This window comes from Danio rerio, chromosome 13, assembly GCF_052040795.2.
Source record: "Danio rerio strain M-AB ecotype USA chromosome 13, GRCz13ab, whole genome shotgun sequence".
Taxonomy (NCBI): domain Eukaryota; kingdom Metazoa; phylum Chordata; class Actinopteri; order Cypriniformes; family Danionidae; genus Danio; species Danio rerio.
Window position 1 is genome coordinate 33,968,639 of NC_141033.1, and position 22,844 is coordinate 33,991,482.

Sequence of the window (22,844 nt, forward strand, 5' to 3'; positions counted from 1 at the left end):
GAGAACCACTGATTTAGGCTACTCATAAACACCCTGAATTGCTAACTCTTGACTTTCATATAACAAATGCTGTGGACGTCATTGGTAACAGTTTTCAAGCTTCCTTTAAAATATCTTATTTGAAAGATGAAAAGAAAAATGAAAAGACGAAACAGATGAAAGTAAGATGTTTGTTAAGTTTGTTAAGAGGGGTGAGGAATGACGACAGATTTTTTCTGTTTTGGGTAAACAATCCCTATAATTCCACCTAATTTTATCAGCTGCTTCTCAATTAGTTTTATATAAAATAAATTGTAATTAAGAAACATCAAAACAACATTTGAGTTTTGCAAAATATTCTTTATATTTAATGTAACAATGTATGTTTTATTTATAATAATTTAATAGTATAGCCTGTAGTATGTGGTGCTTTCATGAGTGAAAGATTTGGCGGGAAAAATGGTCACACATACGTTCCGATTCTTAATATTCACATCAAACATTAAATGGTGTAAAAATACACTAATTATTTTTACATTAACATATCACAAACAAATGTAACTTCTTTCACCAAATCACATACAGCAGAAAATTAAATATATATATATTTTTCGTATTAATAAAAAATTATATTTATTAAAAAAGGTGAGCGATCCTGGTTCATGCCCCGGCCCCACCTGCTGGCGGGCGGAGAGAGTTGCTAGAGAGAGGTCGAGAGTGGAAGCACGTTTCTTTTTCTCGGTGTATGGATGTTATTCTAATATTTTATTTGATTTATTTGCCACCCTGTATCGTTCAGGATGCATCAGGCCATCACGTCAGCTCAGATAGCGCACTGGTTTACAGTCGGAGCACAGTTTGCGAACATCAGGATCACCAATGAAGCGAAAAAGGCAGAGGCCGAAGATAACGCTACAGAAGTCAGGTAAAGTCATAAAGCCGCAAAGAAATGTGTTTTGTCCTATTTTTTATTTGTAAAAACCATCATTCTAGCATTAACACATACTTTAAGGGAATTTCGTATATGTTTTGGGCAGTTAATATCGATTAAACGTGTATTTGGAGCATATGCGGTTATCGACAACGTTAATTGACACACGAAACCAGGAGACACGTGCGTTTGAAATATGTGTTTGCCAGTTAACGTAGTACTTATGCGGTTTAACACCTGCACATTTTCATGTTTGTAAAGGAATTTAAGTTCACGACGTTTTGACTTTTTTTAAGTCAGGTAATTGAATTTGATTGACAGCTAATAATTAACTGGGCAGTTGATTGGTGGACGACCCAAGAACTAACATTACCTAATACATTACACACCTTTCAATTTGGAAACCAATTCACTTTTTTCTTTTCCCATGTGTGTGTATTTGCTGCAGATCTGATAAGGCATTTTCAGAGCTGTCCTCTCCAGAGAAGGAGAAATCAGATGATGGTAACCAGAGGAGGAAGAGGGCACAACTTCCAACCGGTAATTGCATACAGTTCTAACGTTATATAACTAGTCACACATAAAAACTTTTCATTCTTGAAGTGGTTAACTCAGGGTTACATTAAACTCCAGGTAAATCTAATTTTGGGTTATCTTGTTTCACTTCAAAAAGCAAGAACTTTAAAGAGGATTCATTCTCCCCTCCCTTTGTTTTGTTGTAAATTAAGCAAGAGACGCTGTATTGCAGACTAAATATAATAGATGAATGATGCAGTGCTGACTACACTGAACACTGAATCTTTTAATCTGCTTGTTAAGTTGTGATCTATGGAATAATGTGGTCCAAGCCGCTACCCATTTGAATGAAGAAAGTATCCATATATGACCCCTTTGTAGTCATATAAGACATTAAAGTGAATTTTATGTGAAATCATAGTTTACACTACAGTTTTTGGACTTGCTGTATCACAAATTATAAAAAAATGTATTACTTTCTGGCCATCGGTTATTAGGCATGGATATATATTGCAGTCGTGATTTTCAAAAGTAATACAATGCTGTGTAAACTTTTATTATCACCATTTGTTGAGTCTCCCCATACAGTTTGATAGAGTGCTTGTTTCAGGGTGTCCGCGGGGTCTGAAAAATGGTAAAATATCTTAAATTTAAAAAGCTAAATTTTAGGTCCTAAATCTACTGAAATGTTGTGTTGTAGGGCTTAAATCTTTTTTGAACAAGTCTTATTTTGCCGTACATTTTTTTCTTAATATGATTATTATTATTGTAGACTGGAGTAATTAGCAGCTGTGTTTTGTTCTAGTCTTGGTAAGGATTTAAGGGTTTGTGAACGGATATATCAGAAAATTAATAACCAAACAAATATTATTGAAAAAACAAAACAAAATTGTTGTTAATGTAATATTAAATGTATGAAATAAATAAAAAATTGATTGGGCAAGTGAATATCTTTTCTAACTGTGACATTCTAAAAACAATCTTAGCCTTTTGCCCTGTATAAGTCTGTATAAAATTGTTCATAATGGTCTTAAAAATGTCTTATTTAACTTTGTGAAACCTGCCGAAACCCTGAAGCCTCATGGCGTTACGTCACACTTAACAAGCGATAATATTACACACTTGTGTATTACAACATTGTTTTGTTTTTACCACTTTGTCATCGTTTTGCTTATTAGAGTTTTATAGATAAGTACTTTGTGTTTATTTGGGTTTAAATAAAAAGACCTGTAGTGTTTTCAGTGAATGTCAAAGCAGCATTAATCATATTCATTTGCAAAACTGATACCCATTTAAAGCAGCGAGTGTTTACTTACAGGTCTTAAATGAGCCCCCTTTCAAAATGGCAGGCTCAAAAAAGATTGAGAATATTTCCAGTTTCTTCCTATTAGTGATGGGAAGTTTGGATCATTTTACTGGTTCGGATCTTTGAGTCTCGTTCCCCGAAGTGAACGAATCTTTTTTTCAAGTCATTTTTTTAAATTTTCAAAATATTATTTAAATGTTACGAGTTGCTTCCAAACACATCTGCAACTAGCCCAAATCTTGATCACACTACAAACAAGTCATATGAGAATGCTATGAGAAAGAGAAAATAATGCTTTATTGTTTACCTAGTCTTTTGTCTATGATAATGTCAGCACACCTCCTCTGACAGTTCTTCAAATTCGAGTGGTTCGTTCTCGTCGCAGTGACAGTCCCATATAAGCTTAACCAATGCACAGTATGAGCCTGAGTTTCATGTCTTCTGGTATTTGAGTTGTTCTTTCATCAGGTGACCGCATGTAAAGAGATGACTAAAACCGAGGACTCTAGAAATGAACAGATCAAATCTATTTCCGGCTCTTAATGCAGATGTTTAACTTCTGTCTTTCACGTGATGAACGAACAACTCAATCCTGATAGAAGACTTGGAAAAAAGGAACTAATCTTCGCAAATGAATGAATCCCTCCCTGAGAGGACTCATCTTTTTCGAGTCATACAAAAGATTCGTTCAAAATGCACGAATCATTCAAGAACGAACCATCACTACTTCCTAAGATGTTTTTCTGATGCTGATATTTAAAGTGGACATTAGAAAAACATTACAAAAATGCTGTTTATGAGCAATTGTATAATTCACTAAAATTGCGGTCAATAATCAAATATTGTGCTACATTTACTGGAATCTATTGCATAGCTTATATTTAAGTTTAATCTGTTGTAATACAACCTTTGATTTATAGGTCCAGGAACAAGCCCTCCTTCACTGGCCAGTTATGAGTATCCAATTCTACCAATTACTAAGAACAGACAAGAGGTACTGTACATGCATGCATACACACAAATATATTCGCTATTCAGAAGATTTCACTATATCTCATGTCTGATTATGTTGGGTGTATTTCCCTTTTATGTGTTTATAAAAGTCCCTCTGTTTGTGTATGTAGTTGGTGTCTCTGATTGAGAATAACTCTGTGGTCATCATTCGTGGAGCGACCGGCAGTGGGAAAACCACCCAGCTGCCACAGTTCATTCTGGATCACTATGCAGAGAGAAACATACCCTGTAATCTGGTGGTCACTCAGCCTCGCAAAATTGGAGCCACAAGCATCGCCCGTTGGGTGGCACGTGAGCGCAAATGTACTCTGGGAAGCTTGGTGGGGTATCAGGTGTGAGATGCATGGCATACAATCTCTTTTCCATAACAGTATGAAAATAATATAGATATTAAATGGAATGGGAATTAATTTGCATAAGAATTTAAACTAGTGTATTGTTTATAAATTCCTCATTCCTACAGTATATATCTTGAATCCTGCAGTATAAAAATGTCAACTTTTAAAATTAAGAGTGTTAGCTATTAGACTGACTTAATGCAATAAGCATTAAGCGTTGTATAAATCTTTCTCTCTCTCTAGGTGGGTTTGGAGAAGATGGCCACAGAACACACCAAGCTGATTTATGTGACCACAGGAGTCTTACTGCAGAAATTAGTGTCATCCAAAACACTCACCGAATACTCGCACATCTTCATAGATGAGGTACACAAATAATCTGCAAGATATACAGTAATGGTAAAATGTCTGGAGTCTGCATGTTTTGAAAAGTCTTACCAAAGCTGCATGTTTAATCACAAATACTGTGAAACTGTAATATTGAGAATACTATTGAGATATAACGTTTCTGTTACAATGTACATTTGTAGAATGTTTATTCTTAATATCAGTGACTGACAATTCATAAGAGGGCCGATTTAACATTCAAGCACAAGAAAAAAAGTGGAAACCTGATGTAATTGATGCACTGAGACATTCTTCCCCAGAGCTCCTTTTTGTTTATTGTTGTACATATTAAAGGAGTAGTTTAAATTGCTATAAATATACATTCCAATTTAATAATAGGCATAATCATGATTATGTCCCAATCAATTGTTGCTTAACCAAAAGTCTAACAGCTCAAGACAGCAGAAAAGAGTTTGTGTAACTTTGTTGACTTTTACTGACAATTGTTCTTCTCAATATCTTTCTTTTTTAAAACTTTTTAAAACAAAGAGGGGAAAAGTGTGTGTGTGTATGCGTGTGTGTGTATGTGTGTGTGTGTGTGTGTGTGTGTATATATATATATATATATATATATATATATATATATATATATATATATATATATATATATATATATATATATTCTATTAATGAGAAAATTTAAAGAGCACAACTTAAAAGCCATGAAGAGGTGTTTATACAACAAAATACAGGCAATATAAAACTTGAATATTTTTATTGAATATTTAAAAATATATAGCTTTAGTAAAAACAGAGCACCTACAAACATTTCAATGTTTAGCTGATTATAATCAAATGACTCTTGAATATTTAAAAAAATATAGCTTTAGTAAAAATGGAGCACCGACAAACATACATTTCAACATTTAAATCAGCCCCAGAAATAATCTGCAGTGCGTTACTCTTGCACTCAGTACCGCACGCTGAGAGAAACTGAAAGTAGCTCGAATATATAGTACAGTACTTCAAATGTCTAGTAGGTGTGGGGTCTGATACCCTAAGTGGCTATATGTGACTGCACAACAATAATAGTAATTCAAAAATATATGTTTTGGTGGGCTGAATATCGTTATATTTTTTACATCAGTTGCAGGCTGGAGGGAGGAGGAGGAGGGCCGCAAATGGCCCGCGGGTCGGCAGTTTGAGACCCCTGCATTAAAGCAATGGTCTCAAATTCAATTCCTGGAGGGTCAAAGCTCTGCATAGTTTAGCTCCAACCACCTCCAACTCACACCTGCTTATTAGTCATGAACACCATGATTAGTTGGATCAGCTGTGTTTGATTAGAGTTGGATCAAAACTGTGCAGAGCTGCGGCCCTCCAGGAAACGAGTTTGAGACTTATGCATTAATTTTCCTCAACATTTTCTCACACTCAAGTGGTTAGAAACTTTTATGAAATTTTTTATATTCTGTCGAACACAAAACAAGATATTCTTATGAATGTTGGAAAAAGCAGCCATTGACATTCATATTATGAACAACAACAAATACAATGAAAGCCAATGCCGTTTTTATCCATCATTCTTCTGAACGTTGTCTTTTGTGTTCAAAAGAAGAAAGAAACTCGTTTGAGTTGAGGATGAGTAAACGATAACAGAAGTGTAATTTTTTTGGGTTAACTATCTCTTTAAATGAAAACAGTGCAGCATATTCTTAATTTGTTTGCATTATAACCCAATTAAGGTCCATGAAAGATCCGAAGAGCTTGATTTCTTGTTGCTGGTTGTCCGAAAACTGCTACGATCCAATTCCAGATATGTTAAGGTTTGTGCAAAACAAATCCTGGCATATACACAATCAGATTTTACACTGTAATTCTTACATTTTCTCATTTCTCTTATTTCTATTGCAGGTTATTTTGATGTCCGCGACCATAAACTGTATTGAGTTTGCGGAGTATTTCGGGTCTCCGATCCGTAATCAGATGAATCCAGCATACGTGTTTGAGGTGGAAGGAGCCCCATACGCCGTTGAAGAGTACTACCTGGATGAGCTCAAAACCATGCTGCCTGTTGGAGTCAATGTATGGGAAGCAACAACATTGCTCTATTTTGACCTACAGCACATATTCTACTCCAATATATAATATTAACGTGGTTTTTTTTTTTTATGTCACAGTTGGACTTAACTCTCCCACAAGACCCTTACATCACAGAGGAGATGTATAATGTTGCTGTATCTCTCATCCAGAGCTTTGATGAGATGGAGGCTAAAGATCACAGGTTAGAGATCAGTATGAGATGCATTTCTCATTATTGTTTAAAAGTTTGTAGTTTTATTTGTTTATTTCCTCTGTTTCTTGACTTGAAGGCCTCACCTTTAAATAGTTTGTTCATGTAGTACTTGTTTAAAAAACAAAAAAACAGCAACTTTAAATTACAAGTTAGCCTTGAGGAACAAATACAATATTAGTCTCATGATGCCTGTAAGGAATAAAAGTTCCAATTAAGTCATTAAATGTTTAATGAGGTTTGTTTGTAAGGAGCAGGAGGTCGGAGCAGACAGGAAGTACTACTCATCCTGAGAGAGGCAGTGTGCTGGTCTTCCTGCCTGGCCTTGCTGAAATCCAGTACATGAAGGAGGCCCTCTCAAAACTTGTGCGCAAGAGGTGTGTCCGTGTGTAATGTGTGTTTCTCTACAACAGGGGTGTCAAACTCAATTCCTGGAGGGCCGAAGCCCTCCAGGTTTAGTTCCAACCCTGCTCTAACACACTTACCTGTAGGTTTCAAACAAGCCTGAAGGACTCAATTAGTTTGATCAGGTGTATTTAATTAGGGTTGGAACTAAACTGTGCAGAGCTGCGGCCCTTTTGGAACTGAGTTTGACACCTGTGCTCTACAACCATGTCTGTATATAAACGTGTTAATCTGTTTATTTGCTCTCAGGTTGCAGGTGTATCCGCTTCACTCTACCGTCACCTTAGAAGAGCAGAATGGAGTGTTCTTGGTTCCTGTACCTGGATACAGAAAGGCACAATATGTTTTTTCACAATAAGTTATTTCTTTGTGTTTGAGGTGTTTTCTGTAATTACACATGTATGTCTGCATCTGTATACACTTACAGATTATTCTGTCCACAAACATTGCAGAGAGTTCTGTCACAGTGCCTGATGTTAAATACGGTGGGTGTTGCTTTTATTTATCATTCTTTAAGGTCATCTTATTGTAAGAAGTATAAATTATGCCTTGTTTTGTGTGTGTTGTGCAGTGATTGACTTCTGCCTTGTGCGTCAGTTGGCATGTGATAAGGAAACCAATTACAGATGTCTCCGTATCACATGGGCATCCAAGACCAGTTGCAACCAGCGTCGGGGTATCACTTCATTTCTTTTTAAAGGCCACTGATTCTTATTTTTTTTGTTGTCTTATTTTGATTTTGTATCTGTTCTTGTGTGTTTTCCAAGGACGTGCCGGACGAGTCTCTAAAGGCTTCTGTTACCGGTTGGTGACGAGACATTTCTGGGAGAATGAGATTCCAAATTTCTCAATTCCAGAGATGCTGGTATGGGGATGACCACGTCTATCCATAATAGCAACACTTGAGCAGATTTACATAAGTGTGTGTGTGTGTGATTTGAATTGCAGCGGTCACCGTTGGCCAGTACCTTGTTGAAGGTAAAGTTGTTGGATATGGGGGATCCTCGCTCGGTTCTCTCCACAGCCCTCACACCACCCATCCTCGGTGACATCGAAAGGACCGTCCTGCAGCTCAAACAGGTCAGTACAGTTGATTTATTTATTTTTTTTATTGAACCAGCTTTGACATTGTTGAATAAAGTTACAACGTTGAAGTTCTAACCTCACTTTAAAATTTGCATCATTCATAACGGCAAACGGAGAAAAATTTTGTATCACATTTTTGAGCATTTAGTAGTTTGATAATTTTAGCAGGATCTTGTCTAAATGCATTGAAAGTGATTCTGAAGATTTTTATTTTGGCAGTATTTTAGTATAATTTAATTATATTGCTATATATTTTAGTAATTTGTTGAATTTTCTTTTTATCATATCAGTTTCTTGTTTGTTTATATAGATTTTTATGCTTAGATTTATTTTGTTTATATAAAACTTTGTTACACTTCTACCCAGTAATAGTAATAGTTTCAGCGTAAATCTTTTTCAGTGGACTTAATTTTTAATTTATGTAATTTTTATATTGTTATAACACCCCAAGTCTAGGGGAAAACAACATGGGCATAATAAACAAATAAAACAAATGTGTTAGGGTGGTGGATTTTCCAAAAAAAAAAAAAAAAAAACTTGCAATGCAAAAGATTCCCTTCAGTCGACAACCAAACTCGGACACTCAGTTGAGAGTATATGAATTTATTTATTATAGAAAAATGCAATAAATATAAATGAGCATCTCTTCAGGGTGGCCACAGGCCAAATAACAAACAAAAGAATCTATAAAGTAAATGCACTAAATTACCTATTAATATTTAAAGAAAAATACAGGAAGCTTACCTTTCTCCCTAAATATAAACATAGTCAAAAGTAATCAAATAAAAAGGCAGGCCACCCCTACAAACTCAAACTCTCAAAATAGGTTAACGTATGAACAATGGTAAAAAATTGATTGTTTGTTGTCGGCCAGTGGGGTAAGGGAAATCCAGTAGCTCCACTCCCAGCAACAGTCGCAACGCAAATGAGCTCCCCAAACCCTGCCGGAAGCTCCTTTTATACAGGCCTCAGAGACTAGCAGCCAATCAGAACACAGGATCACGAGCTTATGGGATAACAGAAAAACAACAAGAAGGCGGGACAAAGAAAAAGACATGCAATTCGCAATAATAAATAACTAAATAAACTTCAGTCGTAACAATTGTATTTTAGATTTTTTTAATTTGGTTTTAGTTAAATATATACTTAATTTTGTTTCATGTCCTCTTTTTTTCTGTGCAGATTGGAGCTCTTTCTGTGCAGAGCAACAGTCAGAGGCAGTTTGATGGCGATTTGACGTTTCTGGGTCGTGTGTTGGCACAGCTGCCTGTGGACTTGCAGTTGGGGAAGCTGATTGTTCTTGGACATGTGTTTGGTTGTCTAGAGGAGTGTCTTATCATTGGTATAACACTTTAGTGTTTGTAAAAATGTTTGTACATCATCTGAATGAGAGCTTGCTGCCATTAAATTGATCAAAAAATATATTATTTCTCTCAGCTGCATCTCTCTCCCTGAAGAGTTTCTTTGCCATGCCGTCACTGCAGCAGCTGGCTGGGTACAGGTAGGATGACCTCTGGCTTGTCATGTACGTCATAGATTTTTTAAATCAAGTTTCCACTTAGGTCTCAAGGTACTTCTGTGCTGTTATCTCTGTTTGACCCCACAGGAGTAAGTTGAGCTTTGCACAAAATGTTCCAAGTGACTTCATTGCTTACGTCAATGCCTTCAAGGTATGAGATACCTGAATAAAAAATGAACATGATCACTAGATGTTAATTCATATCTTTATTAGTAAAATATTGGTTACTGCACTTTTTTATTTCAGGCATGGTACACATCGAGAGCTAAAGGAGAACTCAGACACCCAAAAGTGAGAGTATTTATATTTAGCATATATAAAGAAGTGAATTACTGCATGTCTAATTTCACCTAGTGCAATTGGAAACATAAGCATGTTTTAAAAGCATGTTCAGTCTTCACAAATGTTTATTATCGTTTTTGTACTCTTTAAGATTAATTTAATTTTGTATTTTATTACTTCACATGTAACTTCAAAATAAAGATCTAGTGTGTGGCACAACTGATATGTAAACAGTCAGTCAAGATTGAGCAATATCTGTATTTCCTGATATAGTAGCCATACATTAAACACTGAAAGTGATTGACAGATCTGGGCAGACACCCCGGTATTTTAAATCTAACAGTAGTCATTGGAAAAGTTATTCATTCATTCATTCATTTTCTTGTCGGCTTAGTCCCTTTATTAATCTGGGGTCGCCACAGCGGAATGAACCGCCAACTTATCCAGCAAGTTTTTACGCAGCGGATGCTCTTCCAGCCGCAAAACATCCACACACACACACACATATACACACACACACACACACACTCGTACACTACGGACAATTTTCCAATTTCACCTGTTTTAAGGCTGTGGGGCAAACCGGAGCACACGGAGGAAACCCACGCGAAGGCAGGGAGAACATGCAAACTCCACACAGAAACGCCAACTGAGCCGAGGTTCGACCCAGCGACCTTCTTGCTGTGAGGCGACAGCACTACCTGCTGCGCCACTGCCTTGCCATCGGAACAGTTACTTTGGTTAATTTTAAGATGGGAAATAAAACCTCTATTTTCTTACAAGGGATTACATACAGGTACTGTACAATGTCCTTGTATTCAGAAACGGCAAGATTGGGGCATATTCAAGACATTATGCTAATTTCAAGAGAAGCACAAGATATAATTGATTGTGGCTGGTCTCCCATTCATATTCATTAGACAGTCAATCGGATTAATCCAAATTCACAATAAATATCCCATCTAGCATTACTCCGTTATTTTAATTTTGGAGAATCCTCCCATTCACCCCATTTCCCTCTTTACCAGGGGGAGATCACGAGAACCACTAGGAGAGCATCCCAGACCTGCCAATATTATTAAGCATTATCTGAGTGCGAAACCTTAAAGTTAATATTACACAAACACACTATCTTAAAGTCTGAGATGCTCACATACAAAACCAGAATTAATTTAGCAACCATTGAATAAAACATAGGCAAAATGTGTCTTGCTCACACTAAACCACTTGTTCCGTTTTTTTATTATTAGGATGAACTGGAATGGGGCAAAGAAAACTGCATTCAGATCAAGCGAATTAGAGAGGTAAGGGTGCTGCTCTCACATACTCAAGCACTCATTTCCTTCAAAAATTTTACAAGCCCAGTGTTATATGTGCATGTGTGTTACAGGTGGCAGAGCTTTTTGAGGACCTGAAAAAGAGAGTGTCCAGATTTAACATGCACATCAGCAGCTCGTCAAACCCCACAGACTATACCAGTCTGCACAAACAGAGATTCATCCTGCAGGTATAGCCACAACTGTTCAGTAAGATTAAGTATCTTGCAAATATTTTCAGTATTTGTATGTGTTTTATGGCAGTAATATAACATTCATTGCAAGTTGATTTAAAAAAGCACATAAATTGTATTTGCATTTTGTGTTAATTTTTTTTTTCTTATTCTTCAGTTGAATAGAAGTCTATTAACCATTCATATATTACCAAATATTTAACATTGTTTGCTTGTCTTTTACATCATGGAATTTATCAAAATAAAAATAAAATGACATTCATAACAAGTTGAATTTAAAATACATCTAAATAGATTTTTTCATATATATATATATATATATATATATATATATATATATATATATATATATATATATTATTATTATTATTATTATTATTATTATTTTATTTTATTTTATTTTTTTTTTTTTCAGTTTAATAAATTTTGCATTCATGTATTTCATCATTGAAGATTTCTTAAAAATAGCGTAAAAAATCATTCTATGTGTTAAATAAGGAAGAATCAAATCGATAAAAAGTAAAATAAAAATTTCAAATCTCTTTGTCTTTCTGGATTAGGTGGTCATTGCAGGTGCATTATTCCCAAACTATTTCTCCCAGGGAGAAATTGATGAGCAGCTGGCATCCAAGGAACTTTCTGGAAACGATCCAAAGACCACAATTCTGGTACCATTGTCTACTAACAATAGTTAGATGTAGATGGGTGTGGTGCAGTGGACTATATACACAATGCTAAGAGCTTTAATTTGAGTACAACTGTACAAATCTTATTTGTACTTTCCTGTCTTCACTGTTCTATTAAAATAATACAAAGCAATAGTTAACATATTTTTCTGTATTTATTAAAAGGTGAATAATTACTGTTATTGTGAAACAACATTTTTATATAAACATTGCTGAGCATTGTTTAGATTTTATAAATGAGTTTATAGATCACTTCCTGCATCTTTCAATGGCATAGGCAGTTAACAAGTATTGAACTTAAGAAATATAAAAATTAACTTAGACCTTTTTTTTTTTTTTAAGTTAATTTACTTTTTTTTTTTTTAAAGTTAATTTATTACATATTTATGAGCTTGTATAGAGTTGGTCTCGGCTCTAACTCCTTTCTCTCTCAGATTCGGAATTTGCCTCCGTTTGCATTCCTGTGCTATAAGCAGCTGCAGTCACTGTTTCGTCAATGTGGACAGGTCAAGTCAATCGCCTTTGATGGATCGAGGTAACTTGAATACAGAAACACAATGTATTTTGTATGGAAAAATAAACACAACTGCAACATTATATCTAAAAATGTAAAAAAGTTGGAATTTTGTGTTTGAAATTCACAATATTGGTAATCTCAAAAATAGCAGATGTCAGAGTTTAAGTCAGAAGTACAATGGTCACTTTCACTTATGCAATGAGTAGTCAAAATTGTGACATAAGAAGTCAAAGTTACTGTTTGATTTTATTGCAGAGCTTATGTGGAGTTTCACCGCTCGTGTGTGAGGGAGTCCGGTGTGTTACATGAGGTGTTATTGGCATTGCTGAGATCACGACACACCCCTGCACTCCACCTGCAGGTGCACCATGCAGACGAGGTGGAGTTCCATGCTAAAGGAAAGCCCATTGCCCACCTGCGTTACACAAGGTACCCACAAGCTCACACAGATCTGAACCAGAGATGTGTAGTTATTTAACAGAAGTCTCTCTCTCAGGGTTAACGTGGATGTTCAGAGCCACACTGTGTCACCTGTTGGAGTTCTGAGCAGCAGTGTGAATCCCGAGAAACTTCCAACCAGCCGAGATTTCGTCATCAACATTACTGAGGTGAAAATACTACACATGAAAGTCCTCTCAAATAGGCTTAACCACATGCCCTCCAACTGTTAGTCTGCTGTAAGTGAAAGATGAGAGGAGGAGCGCAAAAATACCCCCCCCCATACTTAATATTTCATTTTATTTGGAAATTGTCACGTAGGACTGCTTAAGAGGTGAAGACAAAAGGACAAGATCCAAATGCATTTAATGGTTGGATTGTCGTGCAGATAAACAGGTGGTAAAATAAGGAACATTTAAAATATTCATACAGACACAAGGTCAACTCAAATCGGGCATCCAAATGCAAAGTATTAAATAAACAAACAAAAATATAACCAGAGGCAAGGCTATGGTACACAACACATGACACAAATTAAAGTCTTATAACTGAACTAATGTGTGCAGGGTGCATATATAGTCCAAACAACCCTTGATGAAAGGTGTCAGCTGCATGTGTGTGATTAGTCGAAAGTGGACACCAGTGTGTGTATAGTGGTATGTAGGGATTTGTAGTTTGTCATTGATTTGTAGTTCACCAGTGATCTTTCCAGGCATTGGCAAACGTGACAGAAATATGTCATCATACTGAAATATAAATCCACAGCAGCTTTTGGTTTATGCAGATGTAAATGTTTGTTTTACAGAGTTTCAAAGGCTTTTTGAGAAATGTGGCCTACTTATGTAGAGGATATTTTGCCTACATTGTTGCAAAAACAAAAAATCATGTTTTGGGCCCAAAGCATGCACTGTGTGGTGAAACATATTGTAATGTAATTAAAATGACACTAATAAAAAAAATCTTTGTATCCGTTCAAGATATGGAATGGTTAAGAAATATTACAAAAGAGCACAGGCCTGGATTGGCTAATTGGGAGGACCGGGAGAATTCCCGGTGGGCCGGTCCATTTTTTTGGCCTGAAGGGCCAGTGTCTCTAGCTCTAGCTGCTTGCACTCTCAGCAGTCGCACTTTTTTCATTTATTTATTCATTTGACCATAGCCTCACTCTTTTTATTCATTATTTTGCCGCTGCTCCACTCTTTTTATTTATTTTCTCGCAGACTCTCTCGTGAGGAAAACACAGCCCACAGTTAATAGTCGTTCAATGCCAAACAGCGAAACCTTAGTGAATAAAAGAATTTGAATAATTAATGTTAATGAATTACACCTGCTTATTAAAAATCTGATGATTTACTACTTAAATACATCTGACATAACTTGATCAGAAATATAAAAAGGGAAGAAAAAGATTAAGCCATTACTAGAAAGTAATACTGTGGTTAAAAGAATCTTTGTGGTCCAGTGGTCAGCACATTGCGTTACAACGCTGCTGACCCAAGTTCGAAACTCACCTCAGTAGATTATTATTTTTATTTATTTTTTTCATTTTTAGTGTTAAGACATATAATACTGTTTGGTTTACTTATGTAGGGTATTTTATTTAGATTTTTTTTGTGTGACCACCGTTACAAAGGACTGGATATCTATAAAGAATTTTGCACAGAAAATATATTCAGATATTGGAGGAAAAGACAGTGTGATGTTTTAAAGAATAGTTTTGGAGATTAACTACCCTTTAATGTTCTCATATTTATGAAAAACATTTGAAGTTCAAAAGCAGCCGTTTCCTTGAAAAAGACGTACGTGATAGCGTCAGTAGAAACTGAATTGGAAATGACGTTACTGTAATCTAGTCAGTCGTGAACTGAGGTGGGCCGGTCTAAGGCTTGAAACTCCAGAGCTGAAAAGGAGTCCCACTCCGGTCCTGAAAGAGCACAAGAACACACTCAGAAATATCTACATCCCTTTTTGGTAAATATAAAGGATCTTTTTGAGAAGCATGCACATCACTTAAATGTTTATTTGTTTGTAGGTGATCGATGTGGGTCATTTTTGGGGCTTTCAGACAGATGAGAACAGTGTTGAGAAACAGTGTCAATTAACAGCAGCCCTAAACATGAGAGATCTCAGACCCTTATCAGTTTCTCTGTATCCAAACCTGCTGTGTGTGGCACCTTTCAAAGATGGACAGCAAATGGCTAAATACTACAGAGCCAAAGTACTGCATATACTTGGCAGCAATGTAGAGGTAAACTCAGTTTCCACTCAAACTCCCCTCGTGTAGAACAAAACAGCCACATAAATCTACATAACATTCAAATATACATGTTTATGTGCATATAACATATGTGTTCGCTTGCATAAAGGTCTTTTTTGTGGATTTTGGTAACACCACTGTGGTCCCGAGCAGCAGTCTGAGAGAGCTCCCATCTGACCTCATGACCCCAGCCTTTCAAGTATGTACATCTCTTCCTGATTTGAGTTTTTATTTTATTTATGTTTTTGTAAAGAGGGATTTTACACAGATGAAAAATCGTCATCATTTGCTCCCTCTGGTGGTCCCCCTGAACTGAATCACATTTACTTTTTCAGGGCTTGAGTTTGTTAAAGTTGTTTGGATTCTTATTGTTAGGCTCATAAGATGAACCACAAACCGGTTGAAAATTTGTTAAAATATGTGACGATTCAGATTGGTTTAAATGTCAAATAAAATGCAATACGACTGGAAGGTGAACTAAATGTCTTTAGATTTTATTTGTGATTTAAAATAAATAGATATATATATATATATATATATATATATATATATATATATATATATATATATATATATATATATATATATATATATATATATATATATTTTTTAGCTTGTCTGCTCTTTCCTTCACATATCTTATGTTGTAGGCTGATTAAAATAAATCAGATTGTTTGAATTATTTTGAAATTAAGTAAAAATCAGTCTAATTTGGATTAAACTGTACATGTTGCATCTTTGTTTGGTTCTTGATTTAAATGCAGTGATCGCCACAAATTTTAAATGGAAAGAGCACAGGCAAATCCTGACATTAATTATGTGAAGACTGAAGAAATTACTTTAATTTGAGTAACTTAGGCCTGCATTTACACTGCAGATCTTGAGCAGTGTATGAGCAAAAAAAAAAAATTTCTTTTGACAAGTTGTTTTACTACAGCTTATGGCGGAAAAGTTCTCATTGGCCATCTTCTCTTAATCTAGGCCTTTTTAAACAGTAGGCATCTTAATGTCATTTCCATGGCATGATTTATGCATGTGATTGAAGTATCTAGTATTTTAAAATCAGTATCCGAGAAGTACCCAGATGACTTACTAATTTCAGCGAGATTCTTAAGTGCGCATCCTATGCATGCTGCGCTATCCCATAATGCCCCGCGAGAGAATTCATGAACGGGAGTAAAGATACGCTACTGAAGCAGGTAGATCACGTGACCATGACAAAATGGCGGATGTAGTACGTCCGAATTCCATTCATACTGTATAGAATGTACTTTTCTAACAGCAGAGTAGTACGTTTAAATTCAGTAGTAAAGTAGCAGGCCATTTCGGACGCAGCCCATGTGAATTTTTTTTTTTTTTTTTTTTTTTTTTTTTCCTGCTTACACGTACATAGGCCATATCCGATCTGTGCCACATGACAGAAAAAAAATCTGAATTAGGTCACTTAAACCATGCAGTGTAAATGCAGCCTTATTTGATTTGAGGTTGGATTTTTAAATGTCTAATTATTTTTGTTACAGCATATCTCAATTTTACAAAGAAACTTGCATCAATAACCGTTAAATATCTTCCAGATAATAATTTTTTTACAAAATTGTCATTTTGTAAAAAACATTTTAAAAAATCATTTAAAAATATAATTGTGTGAGATTAAAATCATGAATTAAATCAAACGGAGTTCAGTGAATCATCCCTACTGTCATAGATTTCTTTATCATCTATTATTTGGGAAAAATTGTTGTGGCATGAGCACGATCACCTCACAGCAAGAAGGTCGCTGGTTCATGCCCCGGCTGGGTCAGTTGAATGAATGAATGTTGTGGCATGGGCTTCATTATTCTCATGTGTTAAAGGCAACTATTTAAATGTATAACAATCACCCTCGCTGTGAACAGATTTGACTTTCATATACTCATGGATGAATTTCTTGGCAGTCCCCTTAAGGCAAATTTATGTCCAAAAAAAAGTAGTTGGACTCATTAGGAGCTGATTTGTTTCAAGTTGTAGCAGATATTATGAATATAATATATCTTCAAACTCATCGATAATGGATATGACCTGTATATGTGTGTTTCATTGCAGGCGCAGGAGTTCTGCATCGCACGGATGGCTCCGTCTGCCCAGTCCCTGATTCTGGGTGATCGCTGGAGCAGTCGTGCTCGTAACCGCTTTAAGACCCTCACGAGCGGTCGCTCCGCCATCGTCTCACTTTTCTCTATCCTGCATGGCGTCATGCGTGTTGACTTGCACATTTCCACAGAGACGGGCGATGTGAGCGTGGCTGATCTGCTGGTGCAGGAGGGTCATGCCTGCCACACACCTGAGAGCTTTGAGAGCCAGGTAACCATAGAAACACCATAGTTTGACAAGCTTTAGTGACATCATTGTTTTTTATTCTGTTTTGCCCTTTTATGGAAGGGTTGCTGCTGCCTTGCAACACAGTTATAGCCTCATGGCAAAAGCTTTCATACTCCATCCAAGGAGCTCTCTCTCTCTCTCTCTCTCTCTTTCTCTCTCTCTTTCTCTCTCTCTTTCTCTCTTTCTCTCTCTCTCTCTCCCTTCCTCCCTCTCTCTCTCTCTCTCTCTCTGTGTCTCTCTCTGTGTGTGTGTGTGTGTGTGTGTGTGTGTGTGTGTGTGTGTGTGTGAGAGAGAGAGAGAGAGAGAGAGAGAGAGAGAGAGAGAGAGAGACATAGTCAGCGAGTCTTTGGAATGATATGCTATAAAGGGTCCAGTTTTTTCATCAACCTAGAAGCTAAATTTAACATTCACATTTTATAAACATGGTTTGTCTCTTTGTGCATCTGCAGCAGTCTCATGAGGTTCTGATATCTCTGTATGAGGATATGGCCAGTGGCAGATTCACCCCCAGTTTTGCTAGTGGTTCCCTGAACAGCAGGATGGAGGAAGACAAGCAGCTCATCAACCAGCTCCTTCTGCACTTTTGTTCATCCGGCAGCAGCGCCCCCAAGTGCAAGGTATTGGCATAGCAGCAGTTGTTTTCTGATTACTGGCAGCTTATTTGGTTTATTTTTTATGAGTAATACTGGGATCAAAATTTTCTTTATGTAGTCTCTCTGGGGCAAATTGTTTTGCTTTTATACGTTTAATCCAAAGCATTTTTAAAGAAAGGAACAAAAGCAATTGATCAAACAGACAAAGGTATTCGTAACACAGTGAGAGGTGTATTGGACCATTAAATAAGTAACAGATTTCTAAAAGAAATAATGTTACCCTGACAAAAAAGTCCTCTTTTTCCCTGCAGGCTGTAGTTCATGGTCCCAGCAGCCCACACAAGGTGAACTTTCACAGCATGAGCAAAGTCAGCAACTTCAGGTAAAAGCATTTGCTGGCTCAAAGATCAGATCAGACAGGTTTCCTTTCAGAATTGTATAGGTTTGGTTTGGTCTGGTCTGCAGGTCTGTCAACATTGAGAGAGACAGTATTAACTGTGTAATGGTGAATGAGAATCCACAGGACTGGCATGAGAGGATGCTGGTGGCTGCAAGTGTGTCTCTCAGTGCCTCAGGTGAGCACGCCATCACACAAGATAATAATTGTTTAGCTGTGTCAATGGAAATATTCTGTACTTCATAAACTGATAATTATTAAATAATTGGGTTTTAATAATGTTTCAAAATATAAAATTTTTACTTTATTAATAGTTATAGCATAAGAAACCTAAACAAAATAAAACCACTTAATAAAAAAAAAAAACTTAAACTAAACAAAACAAAGATTTCATATAATTGAATGAATTTATTATAATATGACAGTGATGTCAATTTAACACAGCTGGTAAGGTTAGTTGTAGTATGGTAGCCCTAAATTTTATGTTGTTTTTATACATGTGCAGGTTCTCGAATCTTGCTGAAGGAAACCTCTCTGATGCCTCACATCCATGGCCTTCCCTCCCTCGTGACGATGCTCTTTACCCCTGTCATGGAACTGCGGTAACATGCAAGATTTTACATCAGTTTTTTAAGAACAAAATAACCTGTAGACTGGTTTATAACATTTGCTTAGAAACCTTCCTAAATGTGAACATACACCAGAATAAATGTCAATTTCTTTATTAATGATTATGGCTAGTTTGATATGTCAAATCATATGATAAAAGTTGACTTAATTGAACCACTTTAAATTAAGTTAATATGTTTACTTAGAATTTACAAGGTGTGCACGCTCTCCCATCAAGTATGTTTTTTTAAGCTTTATAACTTGTGCTTGAGAAATGGCATACTCACCTTTACTCCCCATTTTGTGCATTTTTGAATGAAACATGGTCTTTGAATAATGATGTTCATTTAGTCTCATGAGTCACAATAATCAGTTCATGCCAACTGTACCACATTTTCACAACCACAAGGTGTTAAATCTTGTGTACAAAAAACTCACCTTACATGGTTAGTCATGAAATTGCAGGCCACACTTATACTTCATTTGAATGTAAAAATCAGCATTTAATGCATGCACACTTCCTTTGCAGTACTAATGAGGACAGGACCTGCTTTACTGGAGCTCTGTGTGGACTGGGCTGGAACTCTGTTTCCCAAGAGGCAGTGCTTCCTGAACATGACATTGAGATTGCATTTGACGTCAAGTTTGAAATTGAAGACATCACAGAGGTATGTTTTGATATACGAGTGTGCGTATTTCTGTGTGTAGGCTGAGGAGATTATTAGTGTGGCAATGAAATAAACATTCTGGAAAGACAATAATATTTGACACTGTATATGGCCAGAAAGCACAACTCAAGTAAATCAAAAATATTTAAATGTTTTTTCCAGAACATTTGACTTTGACTTTTTAACTTTAAAAAAATGTCAGTACAGCATCACTCAAGTAACTCCATTCTAAACAAAGAAACCATTCAGTTAAATAAAGCTCTACTCCAAGTACACCACACAACGGTTAATGCAAAAAACTCCCCATATATTCAGAAACACTGTACATTAAGAAACCAGGTAAATTTCCTTGTAGAATGTAGCCATTTAGGTAGAGAAGTTCACTTCAAATTACTAATTGTAAGCCAGGGGTTCTCAATCTCGGTCCTGAAGGTCTGGTGTCCTGCAGATTTAAGCTTCAACCCCAATCAGACACACCTGGGCTAGCTAATCAAGCTCTTATGCTGCGGTCACACTGAACTTTTCTCCCCATAGACCTCCATTCATACGCACGTGAATGCGTCAGACCAGAAACGCAAGTTCATGCATCAAGTTTCGCAGATTACTGCATTTAAAAGTTCAAGCTTGGTGAACTCTGACCTGCAAAATCGCATCACTTGACTGCGTGAGACCATTCGAGGATCAAAACATGACCTCTGTATGGACCAATCCCCTCCCCTTTTCACAGCGCCGTACGACAGAATTCCCAAACTCAAACTGTAGTGTGATCACAGCTACACTAGGCTTTCTAGAAACATCATTGCAGGTGTGTTATGGCAAGCTAAAACTAAAACCTGCAGGACTCCGGACCTCCAGGACTGAGATTGAGAACCCTCAGCCTTCATGAATATATGAATTTAAAACAAGTATGTAGCTCTGTTGATATTTTAAAAAATCTAGATGTGGTTATATCTGTATGATGGGTGTGTGCCTGCATCTTGCACATGCCTGAACAAAAAAAAACGGCTCTTAATTTAAACTCTTATTCTCGTAAATGACGGCAAAATATTGCGTTCAATTTAATCTATGCAGTCATGAGAGATGAATGTATTTGTGATGTTGATGTATTTGTAGATAAATGCACTGAGAGGCACAGTGAACAGGCTTGTGTGTGACGGACCCAACGGCCTGCTGAACCTGAGTCAAGAAAAGATCAGCAGCCTTCAGGAGGAGGCCAGAGAGCGACTCATCAGGTACTCCGTTCTTCATTTTGAGACTCTCTGTGACACTCGAACATGTATAAAATGTTTGTGGATCTTTTATCTTCAGACTGTTCATCAAAACCCCTTCCAGACCAGAGTGCACGCCAGTGTACCATGACAAATTCAAGAAGTGGAACCTGGTAAGACATCCTGAATTCTTCTTTCAGTGAAGCAGCGATCATGGTTGACTTTTCTAGCCTGAGTTCATTGGGTTCTTCACCGTGTGCGTCATCAGGTGGATCGCTCTCAGCAGATGGAGATACAGGAGAAGGATGATGGCAAATCCAAAGGTGTGCTGTTCCAGCTGCATCCCATCACCTTACTGAACATGTGAGGAGCGTCTGACAGATGCAGCATTGCAGGTTTTGTTAGTTTTCAGTATTATCAGCAGATGACGCAGATGTTTGAATGTTTTGTAAATGTGCGGCATTTTACTTTTATCAATAATTTTTGTGTTACTTGGATAAGAGAATTTAAGTTGATGCAGTGGTTGTCTGTAAAAAAAATCTAGCTGCATTTTTTTTTTTTCATTTTAAGAAATGCACATTTTGATGTTACTTTAGTGTTTTATTTTAGTTGAGCTGTCCTTGCTGTAGTGTGATGGTTACAGTAAATCCTTTGTGTTCTGATTACTTGACTTTTATTTCTAATGCAGCTTTATTGTCTCAAACCTGGCTGAAATGCATATATGATGATCATTTATATTAATATAATGTCAAATATTAAATAGACATTTCATGCATAAAGATTTAAATTTACTCATCATGCTTTCAAATCTTTTTTTCTGTTAAACACAATAAAATATTTTAAAGAATGTTGTAAACCTGTAACCATTGACATGCATAGTAGGAAAATCAATGACTACCAGTTTCCAGCATTTTTCAAAATATCTTCTTTTGTGCACAACAGAAAAATGAAACTCAAACAGGTTTGTGTGAAGTGAAGAGGGAGTAAATTACAGAATTAAACATTTTTGGCAGAACTATACCTAAAAAAGGAAAAATAATATTTTCAATCACTCAGATTTATGTCAGAATTTAGAAAAATCTGTCATTGCAAATATCTTTGAGTTATAGCAATTTTTTTATTTGACTCTTTAAAGCAGGGGTCTCTAACTGAAATTGGCGGGGAGCATTTCAGTGACTGACAATTCATAGGAGAGCCGTTTTTTCATTCAAGTACAAAAGTGGAAACCTGATATAATTGATGTATCTTAGGACAACAGACATGACCTTTATTTTAAGCATTACCTGTCACCAGTGATGATGCAAATCAGTGTCTCACATCAGCTGTTGAAAAATGTGTGTTGTTGTGCGTATGACTGAGCATTAGACACATACTCAGTCATTCTTCCACAGAGTATATGCAGTCAAAACCTATTGTAAATATTAAAGGGTGAGTTTAAAATGCTATGAAAATATTACAGATAATGCATGTGTGTTACTCTCAACCGTACCCTGAGAGAAAATAAAGTAAAACTAATCTGATTGCAGTACTTTAAATGTCATCTAGGTGGTGGGTCAAAACCACAAGTGGCTAGACCAGGGGGGGCCAACCCCGTTCCTGGAGAGCCA

The 22,844-nt window shown here is 36.4% G+C and overlaps 1 protein-coding gene across 2 annotated transcripts; it reads left to right on the top strand.

Annotated features, from left to right (window-relative positions):
• Positions 1-641: 641 nt before the first annotated feature.
• On the top strand, positions 642-21,899 carry tdrd9 (tudor domain containing 9). 2 transcript variants are annotated; one of them, XM_087277923.1, is made up of 35 exons: positions 642-904; positions 1,359-1,450; positions 3,653-3,726; positions 3,857-4,078; positions 4,328-4,450; positions 6,157-6,237; positions 6,326-6,496; positions 6,592-6,695; positions 6,956-7,081; positions 7,359-7,443; positions 7,537-7,594; positions 7,681-7,785; positions 7,877-7,974; positions 8,058-8,189; positions 9,378-9,537; positions 9,633-9,696; positions 9,802-9,865; positions 9,961-10,005; positions 11,247-11,300; positions 11,387-11,503; positions 12,067-12,174; positions 12,627-12,727; positions 12,965-13,138; positions 13,206-13,317; positions 15,180-15,395; positions 15,514-15,603; positions 17,487-17,744; positions 18,212-18,379; positions 18,667-18,737; positions 18,821-18,930; positions 19,258-19,354; positions 19,891-20,029; positions 21,143-21,261; positions 21,338-21,410; positions 21,506-21,899. In XM_087277923.1, the coding sequence occupies exons 1-35, from the start codon at positions 780-782 to the stop codon at positions 21,602-21,604; spliced, it is 4,035 nt and encodes a 1,344-aa protein (XP_087134049.1). In that variant the 5' UTR covers positions 642-779; the 3' UTR covers positions 21,605-21,899.
• Positions 21,900-22,844: the final 945 nt, after the last annotated feature.

Excerpts from the sequence above, each read along its gene's own strand:
- tdrd9 (XM_087277923.1), top strand. The coding sequence starts at position 780 with ATGCATCAGGCCATCACGTCAGCTCAGATAGCGCACTGGTTTACAGTC. Across the intron at positions 7,595-7,680 it reads AGTGCCTGATGTTAAATACG|TGATTGACTTCTGCCTTGTG; the intron begins GTGGGTGTTGCT and ends TGTGTTGTGCAG. Across the intron at positions 19,355-19,890 it reads ACCCCTGTCATGGAACTGCG|TACTAATGAGGACAGGACCT; the intron begins GTAACATGCAAG and ends CTTCCTTTGCAG.